General features: G+C 54.4%; 4 protein-coding genes across 6 annotated transcripts; 3 read left to right on the top strand and 1 right to left on the bottom strand.

Moving 5' to 3' along the window:
• Positions 1–1,355: 1,355 nt before the first annotated feature.
• On the top strand, positions 1,356–5,807 carry LOC128748114 (multidrug and toxin extrusion protein 1-like). The gene is made up of 17 exons (XM_053846511.1): positions 1,356–1,490; positions 2,328–2,429; positions 2,496–2,564; positions 2,632–2,780; positions 2,852–2,894; positions 2,959–3,003; positions 3,067–3,164; positions 3,475–3,572; positions 4,109–4,290; positions 4,452–4,560; positions 4,633–4,708; positions 4,780–4,849; positions 4,909–5,041; positions 5,101–5,195; positions 5,254–5,406; positions 5,528–5,668; positions 5,745–5,807. Exons 1-17 carry the CDS (start codon positions 1,356–1,358, stop codon positions 5,805–5,807), a joined length of 1,761 nt encoding a protein of 586 aa, XP_053702486.1.
• Positions 5,808–7,483: 1,676 nt separating this feature from the next.
• slc47a1 (solute carrier family 47 member 1) lies at positions 7,484–16,771 on the bottom strand. The gene is made up of 17 exons (XM_053848058.1): positions 16,598–16,771; positions 16,348–16,449; positions 15,138–15,206; positions 14,922–15,070; positions 13,841–13,883; positions 13,395–13,439; positions 13,235–13,332; positions 12,178–12,275; positions 12,003–12,116; positions 11,174–11,241; positions 10,996–11,104; positions 10,716–10,791; positions 10,585–10,654; positions 10,396–10,528; positions 9,493–9,587; positions 8,144–8,245; positions 7,484–8,080 (listed from the first exon to the last, which is right to left on the bottom strand). The coding sequence occupies exons 1-17, from the start codon at positions 16,769–16,771 to the stop codon at positions 7,793–7,795; spliced, it is 1,833 nt and encodes a 610-aa protein (XP_053704033.1). The 3' UTR covers positions 7,484–7,792.
• A 2,141-nt stretch (positions 16,772–18,912) lies between these two features.
• tmigd1 (transmembrane and immunoglobulin domain containing 1) lies at positions 18,913–21,608 on the top strand. The gene is made up of 5 exons (XM_053846510.1): positions 18,913–18,982; positions 20,207–20,482; positions 20,991–21,278; positions 21,352–21,452; positions 21,511–21,608. Exons 1-5 carry the CDS (start codon positions 18,913–18,915, stop codon positions 21,520–21,522), a joined length of 747 nt encoding a protein of 248 aa, XP_053702485.1. The 3' UTR covers positions 21,523–21,608.
• A 1,443-nt stretch (positions 21,609–23,051) lies between these two features.
• LOC128748808 (uncharacterized) lies at positions 23,052–26,444 on the top strand. Of its 3 annotated transcripts, none has more exons than XM_053847803.1 (6): positions 23,052–23,174; positions 23,831–24,155; positions 24,232–24,530; positions 24,608–24,703; positions 25,154–25,195; positions 25,769–25,914. In XM_053847803.1, exons 2-5 carry the CDS (start codon positions 23,847–23,849, stop codon positions 25,185–25,187), a joined length of 738 nt encoding a protein of 245 aa, XP_053703778.1. In that variant the 5' UTR covers positions 23,052–23,174; positions 23,831–23,846; the 3' UTR covers positions 25,188–25,195; positions 25,769–25,914. The 3 variants fall into 3 exon arrangements, with proteins under 3 accessions (XP_053703778.1, XP_053703777.1, XP_053703776.1); XM_053847802.1 differs by having other exon boundaries at positions 25,766–25,867; XM_053847801.1 differs by lacking the exon at positions 25,154–25,195 and having other exon boundaries at positions 25,766–26,444.
• The last annotated feature ends 154 nt before the right edge of the window (positions 26,445–26,598 follow it).

Here is a 26,598-nt window from a genome sequence, read left to right as displayed (position 1 = left end):
GCCTCCAGTGAAGCGCTTCAGGTCACTCTCACGGCCTGGCGTGTGCACACTCCACAGCCCGGGCCAGCGCCCCAGCTCCCTCGCTCCCATGCCTTCATGACTCTGTTTCAGCACATATTTCAGCCGTTACAGCCCTGAGCCTGCTGCTCCTGCACTGGAGGTGTGACGTTAATGAGGCGTGTTACTGCACCACAAGACAAACCCTCCATCCATCCATCTTCTCCTCTTATCTGTCTCTGGGCACAGGGTCACTGGCTTCAACAGGGGGCGCCAAACTTCCTTCTCTCAGGCAACATCTGCCCGCTCTGATCCCGAGATGTTCCCAGTGTAGAGCTCTCCTCCCTCCTCCTGGTCCTGGGTCGACCCCTCGGCCTCCTCCCAGCTGGCCCTGCCTGAAACCCCTCTAAAGGAGGCCTCCAGAGGACGTCCCGTCCTCATGAGAGGCCACCTCAACTGACTCCTCTCAACACAGAGGAGCAGTGGCTCTACTCCGAGTCTCTCCCGAGTGACAAAGCTCCTCACCCTGAGGAGGGACGAAGATTGACCGGTTAATAGAGAGCTCTGCCTTTTGGCTCAGCTCACTCTCACACACAACAGTGTGGTGGAGCGACTGCAATACCGCCCCTGCTGCACCGATTCACCGACCACTCTCCAACTCCCTCGCCCTCCCCACTCGAGAACAAGACCCCAAGATACTTCAACTTGCCTGACTGACTCACCGGGACCAAGATGGATCAATAGAGAGCTTTGCCTTTGGTTCTGATATCCTCAGATGCTCATGGAGGACGTGACATGTTTGGTAGCTTTGAGAGGTCGTCTTGGCTGAGTGACCTGTCGACATTTTGAAGGATAATCTGTGGCATAATGTGTGAAATACGACCATAAAATAAGAAGGGAAGAGAAGGATTTTGGTGAAGTGACACAAAAATAAAATGTTATGAAGAGTATTTTCATTAAAAGTTACAAAAACAATCCTCACTCTCAGGAGAAGTTAGACCCTGCTCTAAAGTAATGACGGATTCAACTGTTGCCAGGCTCCTGGACCGCAGAGAGGCAGTCGCATGGCCCCGTCTGGCCCCCGGGCCTCAGTGGTCAGGCAAGTCCTGTCATGCAGTTGATGTTCAGAAAGTCACGGTACAAAGTCCTCTTCCTTCTGACGTGTGTGTGAGTGAAAGTGTCACCAAGTGACTGCAGGGTTTAATCATCGCCGTGTGACGTGGCAGCCACTCAGAAACCTGCTGGACAGGGAAGAAGGTGGACTTCCGCCGCCCGTGTCATTCATTACCGTCCAGGTCTCTGGTTATGGTTAGCGTGGGCCGCTGCTGAGGGCACTGCACATCACGTCTGACCCCAGCATGGAAGACCTCCACACAAAGAGCGGCGGACGAGAAGGAGCAGCTTCATGCTGCGGCCGCTGCCTCCCACGCGTCAGGACCCCTGCGGGCTACAGGGAGGAGAGCGTGGCGCTGCTGAGGCTGGCCGGGCCTGCGGTGAGAGTCAGCTCGGCGTGACGCGCGTGTCCACTGAAGTCAGCGGGCAGGTTCAGTAGGAGTGGAACATGGCGACCGCAGCAGAAGACGGAGCTGAGGTGGCGCTGTGGCGGCCTGGCGTGCTATCGCTGTTGTGGTGCAGCCGTGTTTGCTTTCGCTGCCCGTCCTGTTACGTGCGCCTCGTCGTCACGAGTGTCAGGCTCCGTCTCGCAGGGGACCAAAGGTCAAACACGGTCTGAGCTAGCGCTAAGTGAGCGTACAGACAGTACCAGAGGGGCCCCGGCATCAGGCCCTACAGCAGGCCTGGCCAACCCACCGCTCCCCAGCCACGTGCGCCTCTTTCCCCTGTTTCACGAGGCTCTTCACCAAATGAGCCGCCAGACTGGCCGCTGTTTTGGTCAAGTTGCTGCTGAGATGGTGCTTTATACAGGAAAGAAGAGTCAGAGCTGTTCCAGCGAGATGTCACAGTATTGTTCAAAGACTTTGACTGGCGTTTAACTCTGAAACTTAAACAATAAACCTGGCTGCAGGTTCAACGGCGACGTGAGTGGTGCTCCTCAGATCCACCATCAACACCACTGACAGGACTCAGGTCCATCTTTAGCTTGTCCATCAAGCTAAAGATGGACCTTTAGTTGAGGTCCGAACTAGAGCCACCAGCTGCTGCTCTCGTTCAGGCCTGGTGTGATGCCACCTTCTGGAATTCCATCAGCAGCTGATCAAGCAGGGCCAGGCCAGCAGGGGGCGCTGTGATGAGTGAAACCCAACAAACATGAGCTGATCATGACCTGAGTTCTGGGTTCATGTCCTCTGGACGTGACCTTGTGTGTGCTTCAGGTCATTTCCCAGTTGATGAGCTTCCTGATCGGCTTTGTCAGCATGGTCTTCTGTGGTCACCTGGGGAAGACGGAGCTGGCGGCGGTGGCGCTGGCGATCGCGGTGAGAGCGTCCACAGCTCCATGAAGGAGCCGCCGCCGGCGGATAAACCCTTGTGCTGTGCTGCAGGTCATCAACGTGTTTGGGCTCTCCATCGGCGGCGGCCTGGCGCTGGCGTGCGACACGCTCATCTCTCAGGTGCGTCACGCTGTGACCTGTCGCGGGAGCTTTGTCTTCTTGACATGACGCCGCTGACCTTTCCCAGACCTACGGGAGCGGCAACGTGAAGCGCGTGGGCGTCATTCTCCAGCGGGGGGTGTGGATTCTGCTGCTGGCCTGCTTCCCCTGCTGGGCCCTGCTCCTCAGCACGCAGCCCCTGCTGCTGGCGGCCGGGCAGAGCGCCGAGGTGGCCAGGTGAGACGCCGCCATGTTGGCCAGCGCCGCCGCCCAGAACGCTCACCTGCTGGCTCCGCTCCGCTCCGCAGACTCTCGCAGCTCTACGTGAAGATCTTCATGCCGGCGCTGCCCGTGAGTCCCACTTCTGCAGCCGAGTCACGGCCAGCGCTAACCGGCCTTCTCTGGACCCCCACAGGCCTCCTTCATGTACGTGCTGCTGGCGCGGTACCTCCAGAACCAGGTGTGTCGGCGGCGGCTCCGGGCCTGAAGCCGCTGCTTCCTGACCGCTCCGTCTCTGTCCCAGAGCATCATGTGGCCTCAGGTGGTATGTGGGGCGGCGGCCAACCTTCTGAACGTCGTGGTCAACTACGTCTTCCTGAGCGTCCTGGACATGGGGGTTGCGTAAGTGTTTAAAAGGTGTCAAACGGACGGCCCCGGGGCCAGATCAGGAGTGTGGAAGAGCCGCAGTCGGCCCAAAACTGAGCGGACTAAAAGCAGGTGGAGTCCCTGGAAAGGAGCAAACATGAAATGACTCAATTAATACTCACACACACCAGTTGGTTGAAGAAGAGATGCCCAAAGGACAGAAAGCAGAGGTTTAGGAAACATTTTCACCGTACAACCATGGCACAGTTGTCATGCACTTCCTGTTCCTGTGGTGAGGTGAGTGTTGCTGCTTCACTGTGATCTGTGAAAACGTTTTCTTCCAAAGAGGATCGGCCGCTGCGAACGCCGTCTCTCAGTACTCTTCTGCCACCTTGCTCTTCGTCTTCATCTGCGGCAGAGGGCTGCACAGAGCCACGTGGGACGGTGGGTCCGCAGCATCACACACGCCTGAGGGGCCCCCGGGGGCCGACGCACCAGCTCCACCGAGCCGCCTGAGGAGTACGCTTGCTCCTGAAATACAGGAAGGAAAGGAGCGCCAACAGGGCGGGAAAACAATCCAAAATCAATTCAATTATGAAACCATTGACATTAAATGGAAAAATGAGATTTGGGCATATTTGAAAGAAAATCAGAATTTTGATTAATTTCATGAATTTCACATTCCTTTAAAAGTGAAAATATGAGGGGGGGGATTATTTTTGATTCATATCTTACTGAGCATGAGGAGAAATAAATGTTGAATAAAAACTGCATTATCTATTTAAAAGAATGAATCACTCTATTCAAATAAACCATTTTCTTTTTCAGTATTAAGATAATTCCAACTCATTGAAGCCCTCACGGGAGAGCAGCTGAATTGGGGAAGTCAAATACCTGAGCAAAAATAGCGTCGTACAACATGGAGGCCTGGGCGCAGGGCAGCGGCAGAATAACCAACCAGCAGCCGCTCTCCTCCCTAGGCTGGTCCCGGGACGGCGCGCAGGAGTGGGGGCCCTTCGTGCAGCTGGCGGTGCCCAGCATGCTGATGTACTGCCTGGAGTGGTGGCTGTACGAGGTGGCGGGGGTCCTGGCGGGGCTCCTCAGTGAGGAGGAGCTGGGCGCGCAGTCCATCGCCTACGAGCTGGTCGCTATTGTTTACGTGGTAAGTTCGGGGCGCTGTTCTGCAGCGCTTCCTGCAGGTAGGTAGTGGGAACTCACCGGTTCGGTCGATTACTTCCATATTAGTTAGTGAGCGTTGGGTTGGACGCGTCTGAACTGTGTGAAAACCTGTCTGAAAAAAGGCTCAGTGGCGACTCCTCTCAGGTGACTGCGGGTTTCTCGGTGGCGGCAAGCGTTCGGGTGGGAAGCTCTCTGGGCGCCGGACACACCGACCGAGCCAAGCTGTCGGCCAAAGTCTCCATCCTGTGCACCTGTAGGGCAGAGACCTCGTGGCCCCGCTGCCCTGAGCGCTGTGTTCTCTCACGCTGCTCCATCTTCTCCACAGTGATCTTCTCCAGCATAACTGGAGCCTGTCTGGGCCTGAGCCACGGCGTGATCGGCTACATCTTCACCAGCGAGCGGTCAGGCGGCCTCCTCCACCCGCTACCATCCTCGTCCAATCCTGGTGACGCTCAGGGAACTGTGGTTGCAGGGACATCATCCGGAGGGTGTCCGACGTGATGAAGATCTACTGCGTTGCCCATGTGGTGGAGGCCATAGCGGTAACTATCTCCTCACCTCGGCTGTCAGGGCTCCATGACGACGGCGGCGTGCTCCACAGGGCGTCACCGGTGGGATTGTCCGAGGAGCCGGCAAGCAGAGAGTGGGGGCGGCCGGCAGTCTGCTGGGCTTCTACCTGGTGGGGCTGCCGGTGGGACTGCCGCTGATGTTCCTGACTGACATGGGCATCTTGGGTAAATGAGGAGCCCTTGCTGCTCGCTGAAACATGCCACAGCTCTTCTTGCCGTTGCAGGATTTTGGAGCGGGATTCTGATTTCAGTGGTGGTGCAGTCGCTCTTCTTCTCGCTTTTCCTGTGGAAGCTGGACTGGAAAGAAGCCACAGCTGAGGTGAGCCTGCTGGAGGATGGAGGAGTGACTTGCACTGACGGCTGCACGTGCGGCGCAGGCCTTGGTGCGAGCGCAGGTGGCTGAGAAGAACCACGCCCAGCAACACGCGGCAGAGGAGCAGCAAGGGGTTCGGCTGTCGGTCCGGCAGCTGCTCCTGCGGCGGGGCCTGGCGGTGGTGGCCATGATGGCCGTCCTGGCTGCCGGGGTCTTGGTCAGCGACCTCCTGACCAGGCTGCAGTTGGAGCAGTGAAGCGGCACCTGCCTCTCATGGAGAGCAGCTCCATAATAAACGCAGAGTGTGAAACGCCGACGGCTCTGTTGTATGAGTCCAGCTGGACCAGCCTCACGCCATGCCGCGGTGGTGCGGGGACCTGGACGCCGGCGGACACGTGCTGCCCTCGTCAAAGACCAGCTCCAGGTCTCACTCCTTTGATGTGACAGTGATGAAAGGTGAGGACGCCGGAGCTGGCTGGGTGAGCAGGCCAAGCTGCGCAAAGCCAATGGTGAGAGGAGCCGGGGCGTCCGACTGACCCCGCTCCTGTGCTCCAGCACGTCATGGAGAGCTCTCGCTCCCAGGACAGGGGAAACCAAGGGCCAGGGGTCACGCGGTGATGGTGACCTCGTGAGGCCAGGGGCCCCCTCCTGACCACCTGACTCAGTCGCCACACGAAGGTCAACTGCCGCCTTCCAAAGACCCATGGAGGCTGAAGGAAGCTTCTGCAGACAGTTGGGCTTCAGAGTGCTGAACCATTCTTCAACATGTCAATCAGGAGTGATTCCAGCATCAGCAGAGCCGTGGCCCCCGGCTCCTCGCAGAGACGCTAGTCTTTGCACTTCCACTGACGGCAATCAGTGACACGCTGCGACGTCATTAACCCCAGCACAGAGGAGGCTCTTCTGTCTGCTCACTCACTGGCCTGTGCTCAGGTGGGGAATCTTCCTCTCCTCCTTTCCTCTCCTCCTCTCCTCCTCTCCTCTCCTCTCCACTCCTCTCCTCTCCTCTCCTCTCCTCTCCTCTCCTCTCCTCTCCTCTCCTCTCCTCTCCTCCTCTCCTCTCCTCTCTCTCTCCTCCTCTCCTCTCCTCCTCCTCCTCTCTCCTCTCTCCTCTCTCCTCTCTCCTCTCCTCTCCTCTCCACTCCTCTCCTCTCCTCTCCTCTCCTCTCCTCTCCTCCTCTCCTCTCCTCTCCTCTCCTCTCCTCTCCTCCTCTCTCCTCGCCTCTCCTCTCCTCCTCTCTCCTCGCCTCTCCTCTCCTCCTCTCCTCTCCTCTCCTCTCCTCTCCTCCTCTCCTCCTCCTCTCCTCTCCTCTCCTCCTCTCCTCTCCTCTCCTCTCCTCTCCTCCTCTCCTCTCCTCCTCTCCTCCTCCTCTCCTCTCTTCCTCTCCTCTCCTCTCCTCTCCTCTCCTCTCCTCCTCTCCTCTCCTCTCCTCTCCTCTCCTCCTCTCTCCTCGCCTCTCCTCTCCTCCTCTCCTCTCCTCTCCTCCTCTCCTCTCCTCTCCTCTCCTCTCCTCCTCTCCTCTCCTCCTCTCCTCCTCCTCTCCTCACCTCTCCTCCTCTCCTCCTCTCCTCTCCTCTCCTCTCTTCTCTCCTCCTCCTCCTCTCCTCTCTTCTCTCCTCCTCCTCCTCTCCTATCCTCTCCTCCTCTCCTCACCTCTCCACTCCTCTCCTCTCCTCTCCTCTCCTCTCCTCCTCCTCCTCTCCTCTCCTCCTCTCCTCCTCTCCTCTCCTCCTCTCCTCTCCTCTCCTCCTCCTCCTCTCCTCTCCTCTCCTCCTCTCCTCCTCCTCTCCTCTCCTCCTCTCCTCTCCTCCTCTCCTCTCCTCCTCACCTCTCCTCCTCTCCTCCTCTCCTCTCCTCTCCTCTCTTCTCTCCTCCTCCTCCTCTCCTATCCTCTCCTCCTCTCCTCACCTCTCCACTCCTCTCCTCTCCTCTCCTCCTCTCCTCTCCTCTCCTCCTCTCTCCTCCTCTCCTCCTCTCCTCTCCTCCTCTCCTCTCCTCTCCTCCTCTCCTCTCCTCCTCTCCTCTCCTCTCTCTCTCCTCCTCTCCTCTCCTCTCCTCTCCTCTCCTCTCCTCTCCTCTCCTCTCCTCCTCTCCTCCTCCTCTCCTCCTCTCCTCTCCTCCTCTCCTCTCCTCTCCTCTCCTCTCCTCTCCTCTCCTCTCCTCTTTGCTGCTCCTTCATATCAATGCGGCCGTGTTCCCGGTGCTTCTCTCGGAAAAAGACGTTTGTCTGAAGTTAGTGCTTTATTCTCATTCATCATCCAGTGAACAAAACAGCTCCATATGAAACAATGTTGTGTGGAAGTGAAGGAGCAGAGGAGACACAAAGTCAAACCCGATGGTGGTTAAGGCCTTAACATATTCAGTGCAGTGTTGACAAGGACAGAGTCTCATCTGTCAGTAGTAGAGTAACATGGACTCAGGGTCTCCTGGGAGATTTGCAGTGAAAGCCTCCAGTCAGACGCTTCAGTCTGGAGCCTTGTAACAGCAGGTTTGCTGCCGTGGTGCCCTCTGTTCAGTGTCCCGGCTGCTTTTCTCTTGGTGGAGAGTTACAAGACAGCGCTGGCTTGATATCCTCAGCCGCGAGAGGCCCACAGGTCAAAGGTCAGCCGTCGAGGTTGACGCTGCCAAGGCTGGCGGTGGAGACAGTGGAGGTCAGGTTGGTGTTGTTGTGGCGCCAGGGTTCAGGTGTGGGCGCGACAAAGTAGAGCACGATGCCCAGCACCAGCAGCAGAAGCGACACCAGCAGAACCAAGCCTCGGCGCAGGACCAGCTGCGTGACGGACAGCAGCTCCTGCTGGGTCCTGGTCGCGCCACTTCCGCCGTCGCCCTCGGATGTGGGACCTGAACCCTTCGCCTGGTTCTGATCCTCCAGGTCTTTATTCGGCCACACCTGCCAAGACATGCGGTGTGAACGCGTCAATGTGGCAGTCCCGCTGCGGCAAAGTCCCCGTACCTGGTCAGGAGCGCCGCCGCTGGGCGGGAGGCCGTCGCTCGCCGACAGGCTGAGGGGAGGCTTGGCCGCCAGTAGCACGTCCCTGCCGGCCCGCCGCTGCGCCTGAGGACAACAGACAACCTCAGTCTGAGGCTCGAGCACGGCTGCCAACTAATGGAGCAGAAAGTGACCAGCAGTGCACAGATATTTTGATTTCTAAAAACAGAGACTTCATAGTTGACAAAATGCTGAGTCCATGTTCTTGTTCAGCAGGTCAAGTACGACAAGTTTCAAACATTTTTACTGTCGAAACATGGATTTATTGCACAGTAAGTGCAGTGGATCCCTGTCGTCACATGTGTTACGGTGCATATTTTAATTCATTAATATGATTGCAGGCCCAGTAGTATAAATAAGCAACGTTTCATGCATTTTTACTGTGGAAACATGGATGTATTGCACAGTAAGTATCGCGGCTCACGTGACCAACTCCAGGGAACAAAACTGCACAGACTAGTTTGACGTGATCTGTCGACAAATTCAGCGTCAGCTTCGCAACTCTGTCGCAGAAGTCGGATCTGTCTGAAGGATCCTCTGCCCTCGAGTCCCTGTTTTGGCCCGGTTCACTCGTCGTTCGCGAAGTTCGCTTCAGCCTGGTGAAGCCTGACACTGACATCTAGTGGCAAAAGGTGGTCATGACAATCTTATCCGTGTTTCTCTGTGATGGCTTGTCTCGAGCCAAACTGTTTATGACAGTGTGTCTCTGTAGTCAGCTGAGGTTATCGGTAGCACCAGCTTCGACCTGTAGAGGGCACTGTGGGGCTGATGTGACAGTGTTGGCGTGAAGAAGCCTGGTGAAGGTGTATGTGCACGTGTGAGTCCGAAGAAGTAGTTGATCCTAAAATCTCTCCGTTCAAGACAAGACTGTCCTGAGTCACTTCAGTGTCTGTTTTTTAATGCCGTAAATGCTGCAGGCACTGTTGTGTGTCGAGCGATGAGGAAAAGTTTCGCTCTGATCTCATGAGAGGGCCCCGGTCTCTGTTAGAGGGGACACGGTGGGCCCTCCAGCCGGATTCCAACCATCACTACCAGCCGTTCAGCTCTCTCTCTGAGCCTCCATGATCCCATGACTTGAAGAGTTAGCTGTGACTGAACCCATCGATGCTTGGATGCTTCCGTTGCACCCACTGAAGCATCGGCAGGATCTGCCATGGCCTCGGCTGAAGGCTTACCAGGCCAATAAATCCAAGCCCAGTGGTCCCTTTATCCACCAGGACTGAAACGCACTGCAGCAAATGAGTAGTGAGCGATGGGAGACCTGCGACTGAATGATGCGCCTCTGCTGGTCTCCGCGCCACGGCGTCGCCTACCTTGTGGGTGACCTTTGCCCAGTCCAGCCTGAAGATGAGCGTGAGGAAGAGGGAGGCCTCGAAGCCGACGCAGACCAGGAGGCCCAGCCACAGGCCTGACAGGAGACAGCGGCGTCAGCAGAGCCGCTGCAGTTCTGATCTGGGAGTGCTGCTAACAGGCTCATGGGAGGAGCCAGGGACTTGACCCCTCCATTCTGAGATCCTTCCCTTCATGTCTGTCCGCCACCTGCATTAAGCTACTGGTCCGTCCGTTTAGATTCATTCAAACAAGTTAGTTACACTTTATTAATTACAGCAAAGCATGTGTTTTAATTTAATTTAATTTAATTTAATTTAATTTAATTTAATTTAATTTAATTTAATTTAATTTAATTTAATTTAATTTAATTTAATTGAACAGTTTGCTCTCCAGATAACAGGGACCCTTTGTCAGTGCAGCAGTTCCTGCTCCACTGATGCCACTGATGCAGCAGACACGTGGCAGCGAGGATGAGAACAACAACAACAAACATGGAGGAATCCTCCCTGAACCAAAGCAGCTGTTGGCTTTGGTTCAGGGAGGTTTCTCACTGCACAATGTCCAGGGTTTCCACCACTCTGGATTTCCAAGACATGAAAAGAGCTCTAGTCTAAATCAGGTCAGATAAAGACTTGACTACAGACACCATGGTGGTTTATTGTGCTGTTGTCAGACTGATGCAGAAGAAACAATATTCTGTTGTTTAAATGGACGTATGGCTCCATCATTGGATTATTCCATTAAACTGCGATGAATTGAGATTAATTCATCTCAAATTCTCTAATGAACTCGAGTAATTGTTGAGTAATTGGACTCCCACCCCTGTTTTAGTAGTCGGCCGCTGCTGAGCGCCGTCACGTCCTGACTGAAGCAGAAGCTCCTACCTAGAATCCTGAGTTTGGCAGCGAACATCAGAGCCACTCCCACCGGCAGAGCCAGGAAGTAGTAGCCAACCAGGTTGGACACGGCGGCGATCTTCTGCATGCCGGCTCCCACCAGAATCCCCGTGCAGACGCACTGAGGAGACGACAGGTCACTGCCGGCGTTGCCCAGCACAGGCTTTTGTGGCCTACCAGGAGCGAGTCGAAGAACTGCAGGAAGGTGTAGACCGACAGCGTCTCGGCGACCAGCGCGGCGATGTCACTGCCGGAGGAGAAGCTGGTCAGTGAGAGAGAGAGGGCGGAGCCAGCCACAGGAAACTCACTGGTCTGAGGTGAAGATGTAGCCCAGGATGGACTTGGAGCTGAAGATGCAGACGCCTTGGAGGACAGCCAGGAACCCTTTGGAGAGAGAGGAGAGGCTGGAGCACTGAAGACCTCGCCATCCCTCACTCACTCATCCACCCTGTCTCTCTTCATGCATGCCTTCATGTCTTCATCTTCCCATCCAGCCACTCGCTTTAGTCGTCCATTCATCCATGAGCTCTGCAGCCACTCATCCATGCCACACCAGCCTGAGTGGATGGAGGAGTGAAGGTGTCCTACCAGCCAGAAGCAGCGCCACCTTGCAGGTGACGATGGCCATGGAGGTCTCGCCGGCCCCCAGGGCGTTGCCCACCCGCACACAGACGGCTGCGTGGATGCTGAAGGGAAACTGCACGGTCCAACGTGAGGAGCCGCACGCACACACGCACACGTGAAGCACTGAGGAGGTGTGAAATACCATGTAGGTGATGGCTCCCAGCTCTGCCATGATGTGCTGCGCAGCCAGGTCCTCCTCGCCCAGGCTGCCTGGAGATGGAAGCTGCCTCTTAGTCTCCAGCTGACTTTCAGCTCATTGTTCCTGTGGCTCTTTAAAGAGCAGCAGAGCCGTCTCGTCCGGCTGTCATGGGCCCGACTGCAAACACTGCGGGGCGCCGAATGTCAACATGAAGACACCCGTTTTCTCCTGATTCAGCAGAAATCTTCTGCAATATTCTCACAGATTTAGCTAATAGTTGTTGCATTTGAGACACTACACTTTAATGTTGCGTCCCATTGTTCCATCTCTGTAAGTGCTAAATCTAAATCCACATCTAAATATAAATCCCAGTTTGAAGGATTTCGACGCCCCCTGCTGGTCCTCGGCTCCTCTTAGATTTAACATTTAGTTTCAACAGATGAAACAATGGGATGTAACATTAAAGTGTGGTGTCTCAAATGGAACAAATATTTGCTAAATCTGTGGAAAATTGCCAAAGATTGTCTTCGTGTTTACATTCGGCGGCCCATAAAACTCCAGCCCAAATCACCGCAGCGTTGTAGCGTAAAGTTTCAGATGACACCAGTGTCTGTTTGCACTCTCCTGGCCACGCTCCCCTCTGCTGTAGAGGGTCGCTAGAGGGTTTTTGTTTCACCCCTCTGGGCCGTGAGACGCTCAGCAAGCAGCTGGAGTGAGATCGGTCAGTGCTGCAAACCTCGGTAAAAGTCCTTTATTAGCCATGTGTTCAGGACGGTTAGGTTCGGGGGGAGAGGCTGGGTTCGGTCAGTACCAACCAACAGAGAGGACTCACCAGCCAGGAAGCCTCCGATCTCCCAGATCCACCACTCAAAGCAGATCATGAGGGCGCTGGGAAGGGCCAGCTTCATGTACTGGCCCCACTCCTGCAGGCACTCGCTGCTCCAGCCTGGGACCAAGCACACGCACGTTCAGCTGAGAAGCTGCCGCCTGCCCCCGGACGCTCTCACCTCCCCAGGTCGGCACGTAGACCTTCCTCCACCGGATGTAGCCGAACAGGAGCAGGCAGATGGTGATCTGAGACAGGCTGTTGGCCACCGCTGAGCCCCTGTCCACAGATGGAGAGGTGTCACCGCGCGTTTCACTTTGTTAGGCAGCGAGAACGACATTTAGATCTGATAGAAAAGGTGCGACAAACTCTCCGTTCACTAACTGTGGCTGTACACCAAACCAGCGGAGCCACATGCTCCAAACACGTCGGGCTGTGAGGCTTCACCTGAGCAGCTGCTCACCTGACGAGCGGAGAGTGGTTCAAGCGGTTCATGCATGCAAGTGTTGAAACTAAACGTTAAATCTAAATCTAAATATTAAATCTCAGTTTTAAGGATTCTGGACACCTCTTTCCTCCAAGTGGAGATTTAGGCGTCCCCTGCTGCTCTGACTCGGCCGCTCTGACTCGGCTCCTCTAAACCGCCTCAAAACTGAGGTTCAAGATTTGGATTTAATATTCAGATTTATTCGATTTTAAATTTAAGATTTACAGTCGGATTTAGATTTAGATTTAATGTTTAGATTTAAGATTTTGATTTAGATTATTTAGATTTTGATAGATTTTTCGATTTAATTAGACTTAGATTTAGCATTCTGTTTCAACACTTACAGAGATGAAACAATGGGACATAACAAATGGAACAAATATTTGCTTGTGGAATTTTGTGGAAATATTGCCGAAGATTTCTGCTGAATCAGGAAAGAAAGGGGCGTCTTGGTGTTTACATTCGGCGGCCCACAGGGACCAACTTCCTGCTGTGTATGGCACCGTCACAAACCACCTCTCTGATCACATGGTTTGATGAATGCACCGTGCATTGATGTGCAGGCGCTGCATCGACCACTGGTGCGACCCAAACCCCAATGAACCAGACGTGAGGAGCCTTCAGTCAAGTGTTTGTCCAGCTGTCTGAGAAGCTCCTCGTCGTCAACAGGGTTTGGGTCCATGTTGCTGTGAAGCCTTTGACCCAGTCCGGTCTCATGGCTGGTTCTGTTTGGACAGCAGTGAGGACTCACAGCACTCCATGATCCAGGCTGAAGATCAGGACGTAGTTGACGCCCAGGTTGATGATGTTGGCCAAAGCCGCCGTGTACATCTGAGGCAGAAGGATTCCCTGCGGAGGAGGGAGGAGGTTAGGAGCTTCAGCTCATCCAGGATCCATGAAGCTGGACTCACCTGGTTCTGGAGATAAGCCACCTGCAGCTGATGCAAGAACATGGCCTGCAGAAGACAACAGACTCAGTTCAGTGAGTCCCCTCCCACCACACTTGTCTGCTCAAAGCTCCCGTGACACCCTCACTGGGTCACTGCTCCGCAGCAGATCCTCAGGTGCTTGTGTGTAACACTCTGACACCAGAGCAGCGACTGAGTCTGAACGGACCAGACCTCGCCCACCAGGGGGAGGAGTCGAGGGATGAAGGTCAGATTTTGTCAGGACAAACTCCATTATGAGAAAGCCTCAGCTCATGTGCCTCTCTGAAGTCAAGGTTTGAGCTTCACAAGTTGGATGGGCTGTTTTGTTGGCCCCGTCACGAGGGCCCTGCCTGGTGTCCGCCCTGCTGCCTCGGAAGGTGACCCTGGGTCTGTACGGGACATTCTTCTCATGCTGTTGGGGAACTTACTGGCACAGCCGGCAGAAATATCATCACGTAGAGTTCGGCGATGCTGGACAAAGAAAAACAGCAAGTTAGTCAGAAAAAGCCCTTTTCTGTCTCTTTCTGCTCCCATCGAGTGGAGGTGCAGGAAACACCAGCAGCTTTTTATCACCGCGAGGTCACAGCGCTGGACATCGGCCCTCAAACTCTGACGACTCACGGAAGATTTGTAGCTCCTGACCTCTCAAAACATTTGACTTGCTCTTCAACAGATGTAATGTCATTATACTCTGATCACAAGGTTGTTTCCTGCCAACAAAACCTCCACGTGCTTCAGCAGTTTGGAGTCAAACCACATGAGCCACATGCTCCAAACACGTCAGGCTGTGAGGCTTCACCTGAGCAGCTGCTCACCTGACCAGCGTAGAGCGGTTCAAGCTCATCCCTGTGTGTCACCAGCTTGCTGGCTCACGTTTCAAACTCCTCCATTTGAATCTGATCCTCCTGGAAATATCAAGCGGCGTAGATGTGGGCGCCATTGACTTGACTCCTCTATGTTGGTACGTGGCTCCTGCCACCAATAACGTGGCCCCGCTCTGTCTGTGTGTGTGTGTGTGAGCCACGCTGCAGACTTATGGAGGCAGATCTCTGCCATTGAGATTTGAATTAAAAACATTTATTGGACATTTATGAATTCAAAGGGTTTTTTTCAGATTTGAAAATTTTTACGAGTCCAAAAGTGATGGCACAGTGTTGGGGGCGTGTCCTTGCTCTGTGGGCGGAGCCAAACCAAGACTGACAGTGCTCAGAAGCGCGGTGTGAGGTGTGGTGTTCACTGGCAACAGGGATGTTGTGACGCTGTAAAAACACCTGAACGTGTGGATGAGTCACGTGGATGTGGGAGAAGAAGAGCAGAGACAACACTCTGCTCCAGTCTACATGCTGTTTAAGCTGCAACTTGCCATCAGACGCCAGATAAAGGACGTCAGCGATGCCACGCTGTGTCACTCTGTGGTCACGTTTCAAATGTCCTCCAACGACATTGAGTGCAACCTCACTAGTGGTGGACTCACGCATGATACTGGGCCCAGATTCCATTCCAACTCACCGTGCCACCTCCTCCTCCTGGTGCATGAGGAGCAGCAGCTTGTGGCAGTTGATGAGAAGAGCCCAGCAGGGCAGGCAGAAGAGCAGCAGGATGAGGGAGCTCCTCTGCAGAATCACACCCACTCGCTTCAGGTTCTTACCGCCGTACGTCTGCAGAGCAAGCAGGTGAGGGAGGGAGGGAGGGAGGCGCTCGCTGGGCGCGCGGGGCCGCTCTCACCTGGGAGATGAGGGTGTCGCAGGCCACGGCCAGGCCGGAGCCCGTGGCGGTGGTGGTCACGTTGATCATCTGGAAGCAGAATGTGACCTCACTGTAACAGCCAGCAGCACAGGACGGCAGGAAATCCTCTCATGGTTGTCTTTGGAGAACATTCACCAGGTCGGCAAGAAGCTCCAGGCCACTGGGAACTGTTCCTCACCCCAATCCCTCCGCCCCCTGGTGGTTCCTGGGACGCATCGTCCAGAGGGATGGACAGATCCAGGCAGGTGGAGAAGAGAGTGTTGGCCGGGTGGAAGAGGTGGAGCTGTGAGAGACTCAGGAGTCTGAGACTCAGGAGTCGGAGTCAGCACATGACGAGTCAGAGCTCGAGGAGTCAGAGCGGTCGGCAGCAGGTTTGTATCCGGCTTCATCTTCAGTTGAACAGAAGTGAATGGGCAGATCACTGGTTGCATGTGGTGTTGGAGGTCTGCACCCTGACGCTCCACTCGTTGCTACATCTCCTCGTGACAGAGTGGCCTCATGCGCGACCTTAATTCCATTATTTTCAAATGAGATTCCGACCTGGAACTGAGGAATGCTGCCAGCACGAGAGCACGCACAGCAGTGGAGGGTCACAGAGGGAGGTCAGGAGGAAGCCGCTTCCTGGACTGAGAGAGGCGATCGTGTTATGGCTGGTTCGAGGAAACGTGGACGGAGATCAGGCCGCAGTCCTCATGACTCATGGGTGGAAAGAGGACGAGGAAAGCGCGTGCAGGCCTCCGTTTAAGCTGTTGTCAGGCGCCACCTGGACGTCAGGTCTGGCTGAAGCTTCAGTGTGTGGCGAGAATGTTGCGATGAGGCGGGGCTTGCGGTGGGCGGCCATCTTTCTAACTGCTGCCTGGACCCTCACCACCAGATCACATACCTGCCGAGGCTCAAGGTCTGATGCAGACCCTCGTCTGGTCTGGAGGAGGGTCGCCTTATCTCCTCACCTTCCTTATCAGGCTGCCGTGACCCCACGTGACCTCCCATCCATCCATACAGACACTCCTGACAGCGACTCTCCTCCCACCAGCTGGTAGGAACCATGTGCTCTGAGTTTGAGGATCTTCGTATTGAATCAAAGTGGCATCACGCACACAGAAAATACTGACAAGGTCATCCGAGGTCAACCGACACAGTGGCATCGCAGTTACGTACCCAACAGCCTAGGGGTCTGTGTGGACCTTACCGCGGACGCGAGGGCGAAGCCGGCCAGCTCTGCGTTCCCGATGTGGCCGCAGAAGATGGCGACGACAAAGGGCATGAAGAAGTTGAGTATCCGAGAGAGCAGCTGTCGAGAAGAGCCCACAGCGCGCGTTTACCACACGGCCGCCGGAGGCTGCGTCACCCTCCCCAAATGAGCTGACGAGAGCCGCGCTCAGGCACAGGCTCCGGCTCCAGACGTGAGGCCCCCAGCCGCCCCCCGCTCCCTGACTCACCAGCGGGCCAGTCAGCCTCAGCACCTGGCACAGCTCCTCTCTGTAGACCGGGGGCAGCCAGCGTCTCACACACGCCCAGGGACAGAGTCGGGCGCTGCCTCCATGGTGCGACGGCGTGGGAGCGGCACAAGCCCCGTCGTGGTCTGCAGGTGCAGCAGAAGCCCGTCTCTCCATTCCAACACAGGAAAGAAGCGAGGAGGGAGCGAGCTCAGGGAGAGAAGCCAAGGGTCATAGCAGGGTGGGAGGTGCAGAGGGAGGGAGTTAAGAAGGAAGGCTGCACTGACCTGCACAGCCCTCTGACTCTGCTCCGACCAGCCGGAGGAGAGAGAGAGAGAGAGAGAGAGAGAGCAGGCCATCATCATCATCATCATCCTCATCATCAATCATCATTCATGCAGCCTCCTTCAGCCAAAAACAAACTCCACAATTCCACAGTGCTCGTGTAATACGGGTGTTACGGTCATGCCAAAGCTAAGCTGATTTGAAAGTGAAAGGCACGGAAATATCCCGTATTGCTTTAGAAAACCCAAGTCATGGGTCCGGCGGAAGACACCCAGGAAGAAGAACTCAATTTCATGTGTCATTCCAAAGTAAAAGCCTTTTGTAAATCCTGCTTTTGGAATGTGGATGTGTACATATGTGTAATGATATTTTGGAGAATCCCTCAGGTTGACCACTGTGCCACTGGTCTAGATTTGAACAAGAGCCACCCAGGAAGTTTGAACTCAATCTCATGTGTCATTTCAAAATAAAAGCCTTAGGAAAAGGATGCATATTGAAAATGGATGTGTGCATATTTATGATGATATTTGGGATGTGCTTTAACCACTATACTATTGTAGCAGGTGGCTCTGTTCAGCAGCACAGTCAAACAATGAGGCTCTTAAATGCTGCTGTAAATGCCCGCACGCAACACGTCCGTCCTGACATGAGTTGTGTGACGCATGGCGGCGGCGCTCGCTGTGTTGGCTCTTGCGTCAGTGGTAATCCCGTCAGAAATTCCCACTGCCTGACCAAAGCCTGTGTCCAGCCAGCCGATTGGACGTCCCTCATCTGGACTTTGCTCTGCCGGTTTCCCGGGTCGCTGGGCTCGTTGAAGCAAACACAGACACGTGTTGAAATATTTACAATCCAGTTGTGCCGCCGTCGTAAAGCCTGTGGTGACACAGCAACACGCCGCGCGAGTGGTGCGTCCGCCATAAACCTCGCACAATTGTCTTCAGCACTTTGGACTCCTTTCTTTTGGCTTCGCTCTGATCCAGACCGGCTGAACCTGACCCCCGGGGTGACCGGGGTCCCCCGCGCCCCGTGTCCCACCCGGGACGCCTCCCTGCTGCTGAGCCTTCTCCTGACTTTGGTGATTTTCCCAGCTCAGCCAATAAACCCCCCCACCCCACTCTGATGGCCTAGTTTGCGCTTATAAATTGAATTTCGTTGCTGTTTAGAGAAGGAGGGATAACTGCATTACACATCCAGAGGTCAGTTGATCTTTAATAAGAATGATTGAGCGAATGATTGAGTATTAGTGGATCACTGATTTAGGCACCACAGCTGCATCACGGCACCAAGAGGCACGCTGGAGGGCTGGCTGGGCGGAGTCACGACTGAAGTCCTGCTGGGTCCACTGTTGACCTGCAGTGTCTCCGGTCCTGTCCCAAGTCTGGGCCCAGGAGGATCGCCTGTCCAACAGAGAGTCGGATGACCACGGTGGCCCTGGAGCGTTAGCGTTGGCCCAGTGGTTCCACGACACTCACATGCTAACAGAACTGAGCAGGGTCTGGTGAGGGTCTCACTCATTGTTGAAGCCTCCATGAGGAAGCACAGGTTCTGCACTTCATGTTTGGAGCTTGTGGATGAGATCGGTGAGGCGTGTGGTCTCATGCAGCGAGGTGCTCACCAGGGAGATAAATCTTCAGCCTCCTGGAAGTCTTCTCGTCTTGACAAGCATGGCCCCTCCTTCGTCCATTGCGTCGCTCACCTCTGAGGAGGACGGGAACGAAGAAGCTCACGTCTAAACAAGGTTAAGATGGTGAGATATAATGAAACCTCGTCCAGTGATTCTGTTAGGCCTCTGTCTCTCGTGACTCGAGGCAAGATCACCATCACATTTAGAAGGTTCCAAAAATGTGTGCATGGGACAAACACAGAAGAACAAGATGGAGGCCCCAGTGTCATCAGCCTGAGTCGGCCTTCGCTGTCTGTGCGCTCGGAGTCTGTCATTGATCTGCTGTGCTGTTTTGGAGGCTGCGGCTTCTACAGAAACACTGGTGTTGATGTTGGGTCTCTGTTGCCTCCTGAAGCTGGGGTCAGGCGGGATGGACTCCACCTTGGAGAAGCTGCTCCAGACACGTCCTGCTGAGAGGAGGTCCGACCAAGGCTGGACAGGTGAGGCCCCTGAGTGGCCTCTGTGGGAGCTGGAGCAGGTTTCCGGGCCTATTTACCTCAGCTGCTGCCCCCATGACCCCACCGTCATGAGCTGGAGAAGCTGGACACTTTTTTTCAGATCTTGTCCTGCAACTTGTTGCTGGTCTTTGAGAGAGAAAATGCATCTATGAAATGAGTAGCTCACCTATTTCTGTATCCAATCTTGTCACAAGTTCAGTTTAAAATAGAACCCAATTATGGCAACTAGCTTCAGCATCAGTGTCTCCCTCTAGCGGACAGCAGAGGGAACTATTGACCCTGATGGACGCTCCGGATGAGTTCCCTCGGTGGAATGTCCGTCTCGTCTCCTGCCTGCTTTTACTGCAGCCGCCGTGACAAGCCAAGCTGAAGTTCTTGAGCAGGTCAATAAAAAAGCCAATGAATCTGGGAGGGATGAATCAGAGGTGTTTGACCTTGTCATCTGCATGAAACGGTGGAGGAAGTCGTAAAAGCCGCCGCAGCGCTGTGTATAAGAGCCAGGGCTCTGGAGAGCGGTCCACTCAGGGAGCCGCTCAGCACCGACGCCTCCACTCGGATGGACATCACCGTAAGAGCCTGGCCTTCTTCACGCCGTTCAGCGTCTGTTTGAGAAGCAGAAGTGACTGGGATGTTTGTTTAGCAGTTAATATTCATGGAGAACACTGTTGCGGCTCGTCTGCCTCTTCAGAACCGCTTTGCGACTTTGGACCTGTGGAACGGCTAATCCTCTCTTCTGCTGCGAGATGATCAGCTTTCCTTCCTGCAGCCTTTACTTGACTCGACTTTCTTGTCAGAGAGAGAGTAGCAGACCAAGTCAGCAGAGGTCGATGTTTTTAAATGGGTCGGTCAGTTGGATGACTGACAGCGTGAAGACTTGAGGGAGAGGTTCTGTTCAGACGTGACCCTCGGTGATGTTTAACGCTGAGCGTTCTTCACAGCTGCCGCCTTCCTACTGAGGACGGTGTGGATGATAAACTTGCTGTGAAGCAGCTGGGGGGTCAAAGGTGCTGTCACCTGTCCCACCAGGCTGCTGAGTGTTTTGAAAATATAAAGGGAATGTTTTTTCATCCGCAGATCTCCAAAATGAAGCTGCTCGCCGTCGTCTTGTCGCTGCTGTGCTCTTCAGTCTCAGCTTCTTCTTGTGAGTGTCATCTGCCAGGCAATTCCACGGTGCCGTCTGTGTCCTGACTCAAGTGCTTCCCGCAGTGGTGGAGATCAGGTCAGTCCCCGGCATCGACGACCAGGGCGTCATCCAGACGGAGGCCAACTCCACCGTCTCACTGCTGTGTGTCGTCAACGCGCCTCTGGCTGAGCTGGTCTGGCTCAGGAACGGAGCCACGGTCAAGCTGCAGGAGGCCAACAAGTTCGGCAACAGCAGCGTGTGCGTCTCGCCCGTCACCGCCTCCGACGACGGCGCCGTGTTCTCCTGCGCCATGAGAGAGGACGCCGCCACCAAGAATTCTGTCACCCTCAATGTCACATGTGAGTCTGAGCCCAAGTCCTCGATGCTGGTCACGTGTGTGCGCGGGGGCTTGTTTATCCTGCTTAGTGGGGACTAATTCTTGGCAAAACACTCCTCTTGTGAGGACCGTATGACTTCGGGGGGCCATTTGGCGTCACCTCGTGGACCCCACGTGGACCCCACGAGGTGACGCCTCAATTTGAGGGTTAAACTTTTGAAATAACTGGTGCCCAGTCTGGTTCAGGTGAGCCTTGTGTTCAGGGAGAGAGGCTGGGGAAAGGGTGATGGCCATGGGAGGTCCTCACAAGGACAGAGAGAGACAAGTGTGTGTTTGTTTTCAAGAATCGTCCACAGCCAAAAAGAGATGTTTTTTTATTGCTACCAACTAAGACTTTGACCTGCTTGGGAACACAGTGTAGCCTCTCTTGATGTTCCTTATAAAACACCTCCGTACCACCTCAGTAAACCGGAGATGGTGAAGCACAGATCCGACACGTCGTGGGATTCTAAGTGTCCTGTGCTCCTCAGACCCCCCACCGCTGTCCGCACCGGAGCAAGTCACAGTGGAGGAGGAGACGGCGCTCGCGCTGAGCTGCGGCGTCCAGGCCAATCCTCCCGTCTCCTCTGTGAAGTGGACCATCAACGGCAGCGCCGTGGATCTGGTGGAGTCCGGCTTCTCGGTGAGCAGTGATGGAGTGACCAGCGTGCTGTCCACCGCCGTGGCCCAGAGAAGCCTCCACGCCGGCACCTACCAGTGCCTGGTGACGTCTCCCATCTACGGCACCAGGACCAAGTCCTTCCAGGTCACCGTTACCGGTCAGTCGACTCGATGACTTGCTGGTTGTTAGACGGGTGGGCGCTGTGACTGAAGCCTGCCTCTGTGCCGCAGATCGGAGCACCTTCCCGCTGATGCCCATCATCGCCGGAGTCGTGGTCATCTGTCTCACCGCTGTTCTGGCTGTCTTGTCTCGGTGGCACAAAATTGCCCAGGTAGGAGTCGCGGAACCGGACCTCGGGCTCTGAGTTGACGCTGGTTGTGTCCCCTCAGTGCTGCAAGTGAACCAGCAGCCAGGCAACCTTCACCAGTGGATGTTGTTGAGAAGACCAGGCGTGGAAGCTGCCGCCTGTGAGGCTCTGAATCCAGCTGGAGCTCAGCAGCTTCTCACCGGGGCAGTGAACTTTCGCTGTGAAACGCACGCTATTGAGCCTAATTTGGAACTAATGTGGTTTGGTGTAATCTAGGATTGATCTGGAAATGACAGTTGAAGGGAACCTCTGATAACAGGCCATGGAAGAAGATCAAATTTGGTTTATATAATTATGTAATTACGCTTAATGTGATCAGCATGAGTCTTCCACCTCTTGGCTCCGTTCATTTCTGTGGCGTGCCGCGGTGTCCCCGCGCTGAAAAAAGCCTCACTGAAGCCCTTTTGTCCAGAGAAATCTCTATCTATAGATCTTTATTGCATCTTCTTTTTTTAGTGTTTCCCATGCGGCCGTCATGTTTTTTCTACTGCGAGAGCCAGGTTTATATCCTCTTCACTAATGTCATGTTTTATATGATAAAGCCATTTATGGTCATAAACTTGATCATAATCTGCAGCCGGTTTGCTGGAAAACAGCAGCATTTCTGCCTGATACTCCTGCCAGTGTGACCCTGGGATGGAGGGTCGTGTCCGGCCCGTCGTGGCTTCTGTCGGCTCCCACTCTGACGGAGGAGCGGCTATTTATTTCTGATGGGGTTTCTGGCTGAATAAAGATGTTTTTAAAAGCCTTGCTTTCTGGTCGCTGCCTCGTAAACTCGGCATTTCTCTCCGGCCTTGTTAAATTTGTGTTACACATTTACTCCAATCGAGAGGACGGCAGGGTTCAAGGTCAGCATCTTGATGTTTTTTCCAATAAAACCACACTCATCAGGTTCATATAAAGTAACGAGTGTTCCAGAAGAGTGCCAACGGTGCGGAAACCCACTCTCTTATGCAACGGGAGCGAAGACAGGAGCCCTGCGGGGACTCACTTGTCTGAAGCCAGTCTCAGCCCCGTGGTCGGACGGATGAAGCTCAACTTGTTCCTCACTGTCTCGGGGATTTAACACATTTGACCCTCACACTCACGATCCTGCACCAAGCGACGAGACCGTTCTTTAAACTCTGTGTTGGTCTTCATAGGTGGAAATAACAAAGAGGGGCGCGTCACACACGGCAACTACATGTTGTTCCTTCTTTGATGGTCAGTTTTCCTGCATGGAATATGTTGTCCACAGTATTCACTTTTCACCATCGCTGCTCTGGACTCATGGTTCGTTGTGTGTTTGGGGTCTCAGGGGCCAGAGAGCAGCAGACGGATGGATGGATCTTCTCTCTCTCTCTCTCTGGCCGATCACCAGCTCCAGCTGCAGGTTTCCAGAGTCCCAGACTCATGTGAAGATCCTTCATCACTCAGTCGAGCTTGGGACCGCTGCTCCGCTTGTTTGTCCACTGAAACCAGACAGTGAAGAACAGAATCACCAGCTCAGGAGAGACCAGCGGCTCGCCGCTCTCGCGCGCGTGTGACGAGGACGGCATGAAACCAGAAACCGCAGCGAGTGGAGGGCCGGCGGCGCTGACGTCACACGCCGTACGTAAAGGGCGTGCTCTGCCTCGCCGCCAAATTCAAACAGGAGAAAGACTCGGGCGAGAGAGGAGCTGACCGTGATCGTTCTCACCACTGGAGGTGAGTTAACCAGGCTAATCTCGTCGTGTGTTTCTCTGGAAGCGACTGTCGCGTCACCGGGCGCGTGGTTGTTATCTGTTCTGTTCGCGCCTCCGTGTGAATGTCGTGTTGCGATCACGACCGCGCGCCGTTAACAGCGGCTCCGTAAACAGCGCTGTAACCGAAACCAAAGAGGCGAGCGCGAGCTCTTTGTGTGAGGCGGTGAAACTGGGCCGCGCTCCATGAAACAAAGGCTCCCGGAGCCGCTGCTGCTCCGCTGTGTCTCGTCCTTCTCTGCACTGGCCTGAGCTCACACGATGAATTCAGTCGGTGTGCAGAGGCTGTGCGGAACCCCTTTATTACACGTCTCTTACACACCGCACAGAACGGACGTGGAGCATTAATGTTGCACCGTAACATGGTCGTGAGCTCTCGTGTGAGATGTGTGGCTCCGCAGGTTTCTGTTGCACCAAACACGTCCGGTCTGGTAGTTACAGTGTTGTGAATATCACCTGCGCCAGGCCCAGTTCATCTTGTCCCCATGGGCCCCGGCGTTGGTCCTCGCCTGTGCTGCTTCACACAGATCAGTCGGGTCCAGGGGTGTTGGACCCGCCTGGGCTGTTTCCATCCATGTGTCAGCCAGTTCCCACAGCTGACTTTGACTATGTCATTACCAGGTAACTGCAGGTCAACATGGCGTCTTCGGTGATGGACGGCGTTGGGAAAGCCGTGGTGGGAGTGTGGCGAGCCCACACGGTCCTGGACGAGTCTGACGACGCAGAGTGCTCCCCTCAGGCCCCAGATCGCTTCCGCAAGATGCGCTCCTCGTCCTCCCTCAACTCCATGCGAATGTCCCTGAGGAAGCGGCTGCCGCTGCGCACCGTCCAGGCCAGCTCGCTGCCCGAGAACCCTACCTGCGAAGCACAGGAGAAGCAAGCTAGAGGGAGCGCCGTCCGGAAACTGAGCCGCAGCGCCCGCAACTCCATCACTGGAGTTTACCAGGTACCTACGGTGTAGCCACGCCCATCTGAAGTTGCTTCATGGGCCGAGCTGCAACATGCTCCTCTGATCCGTGCAGAAGCTGCAGAGGACCAGAGAGGTGTCCCGCGAGGACTGTCTGGTGCAGACTCCCGGTCGGGCCTGCAGTGAGGGGGAGAAGGGACCGTCGGCGTCTCACACTCCGAGACGAACACCAGCCCGCGGAGCGACCCCAAGACGCACCCCCAGAGCTGCGGTCACACCACGGCGCACTCCGGTCACCAAGACCCCCGAGTCGGCCGTTCGAGGGGTCAGAACCGGAGGAGGGCGCCGGCAGCTGGTCCGCATGGCAGCGCTACGCAGCCCGTTTGCGTCGCCCAACACCCAGAACCAGAGACTGTATGTGCCTGACGTGAGCCTGCACACCTCAGCAGCCATCTTCTTCATCTCAGCCTTGTCTCTCCATGCTGTTGTAGGAAGTTCGACCAGGACCTGGAGACGGTTTCCAGCGGGCTCCGGAGGCTCAAGCATCTGTCCAAGACATTTGAGGACTTCATCCGCAGGGATGACAGGTGACTCTTGACCTCTGATAACTGACCCGCTCTTTCCTCGACAGAACTCTTCTCACATGTGTGTGTTGCCTGAATGAAACCTTTGTGCGGAGGCCGTTAGTTTTTTTTTTTTTCAAACATTTTCTGCATCCAGTCTCATGACTGCCTTTTCACCCTCCCATCTAATCTCGGCTTGAACCACAGATTTCCTCCCCCTCCCCCACACACATTCTTCCCGCCTCAGTTTCAAATGAAGTCTCTCTCTCTGATGTCTGCGGGAGGGGGTGCGAGGGGCGACGTGGTGGGAAGGGAGGGGCTGGCTGACAGGCCAAATATGTGCTCGAGTGGCTCAGGAATGTCTTTACATCACTTCCTGGACGGCGTGAGTGGTGGTGGCCCCTCACAACTGTTGGACAGTGACCTGGTCTGCATGTGTGTCTCATTAAAATGACTGCTTTCCTCCCAAAACAGGCGACGGTTCAGCTACTCCCAAATAATGGAATAGAATGGCAGGTACTGTTTGACGATCACGACACAACATGCATGATGGACTGATATCTGCATGTCGCTGCACTGACGCCTGTTACAGCCCAGCTGAAGAATCTTTTTTGATGTTTTTGTCACTAACGTTGATGGTAGCTTTTATTTGGATTGAATTCATCAGGAAGTTTTACACAGACCTTTACTGACAAACTGTAGTGGAGTAAGGAAGAACAGGTGCAAGATTTCATGAAGTGATCCGGTCCTGTTTTTAGTTCATGCAGACACTCATGAACTGTTTACTTTTTGCCCTTGCTTTCTCACATTTCTCAGAGACGCACAATCATCTTGAAAATCTGAAGCCTTCTTTTTCCAAAATGATAATACACTTCTTGTGTAGTTGCTGCTTTGGATGTTCCATATTTAATCCCCTCCCAGTTGTTTCATCTCGGGATTTGTCATCTATCCCATTGATTTATATTCTGTGTGATGGGGGAGATCTGATTGTGTGTGGGGCGACACCGCTTGTGTCTTCTGTGTTCCTCCTGGTGTCTGAGTAAAGTTCACCTGAAGTGAGGTCCAACTGTGTTCTGTTCTGTGCAGCAGCGCCCGAGGGGGAGCCGTGATGAGGAAACTGGACCCCAGCGGTAAACTCAGCTGTTCAAACCTCGGCCGTCGAGCTTCCAACCTGTCGCACACTATTGGAGACTGGGCCAACACAGCTGTGAACACGCTCCGCAAGCCCAAATAAATATGTGGGGGGGATGGACCTTTCTAAAATAGCCTTAATGTCCACCACGACAAATTGTTACTGCTAGTACATCATACTGGGAGAGTGTTACTTGGATCTTGAAGCTGTTTTGTGGTGGTGAACCTGTGTTTTGCTTTGTTTACACGTCTCAGGTTAGCTAGTGGTGAATAGCAGTAGTGCACTGTAGCTGCCCGAGGACTTTTTTTTTAGCGTGCTGTTACTTTCTATAGCTGCTACAGCTTAATGTATGAGATACATTCACTCATATGACTAATGCTCACTTTTTGTTGGCTCCTCAAGTCCACTTTAAAGATGCACACGACCAAAATGTTGAGCGCTAACACACTAACATTTCTGACAGGGGAGATGTCTCCTGGACAAGTATGCAATGTTTCTTGTATCACATTATGTATCAATGCTACCAAACTATATTTTGTTTCTATAAAAATGAGAGTAGACCAAAACTGTTACTGTTGCACCCCATGATGTTGTCCGTCTGCCATTTCATGTACTGTGATCAGGGGGCAATAAAAAGGCAGTACTGAATGATGACACAGAGTTCGTATTGTGGTCCGTCTATTAAATATGCATCTTGTTTCAGCCGTGTCAAAAAAGACAACTAAAGCAGTGAGTTCATGGATTGCTTTATTTGTTGCGCTTCTTCCTTTTCAAACGCGTAACATGA

This window comes from Synchiropus splendidus, chromosome 17 (assembly GCF_027744825.2).
Source record: "Synchiropus splendidus isolate RoL2022-P1 chromosome 17, RoL_Sspl_1.0, whole genome shotgun sequence".
In the NCBI taxonomy this organism is placed as follows: Eukaryota; Metazoa; Chordata; class Actinopteri; order Syngnathiformes; family Callionymidae; genus Synchiropus; species Synchiropus splendidus.
Note: the sequence above shows the minus strand (reverse complement) of the source record. Positions and strands in the feature narration are given on the sequence as shown.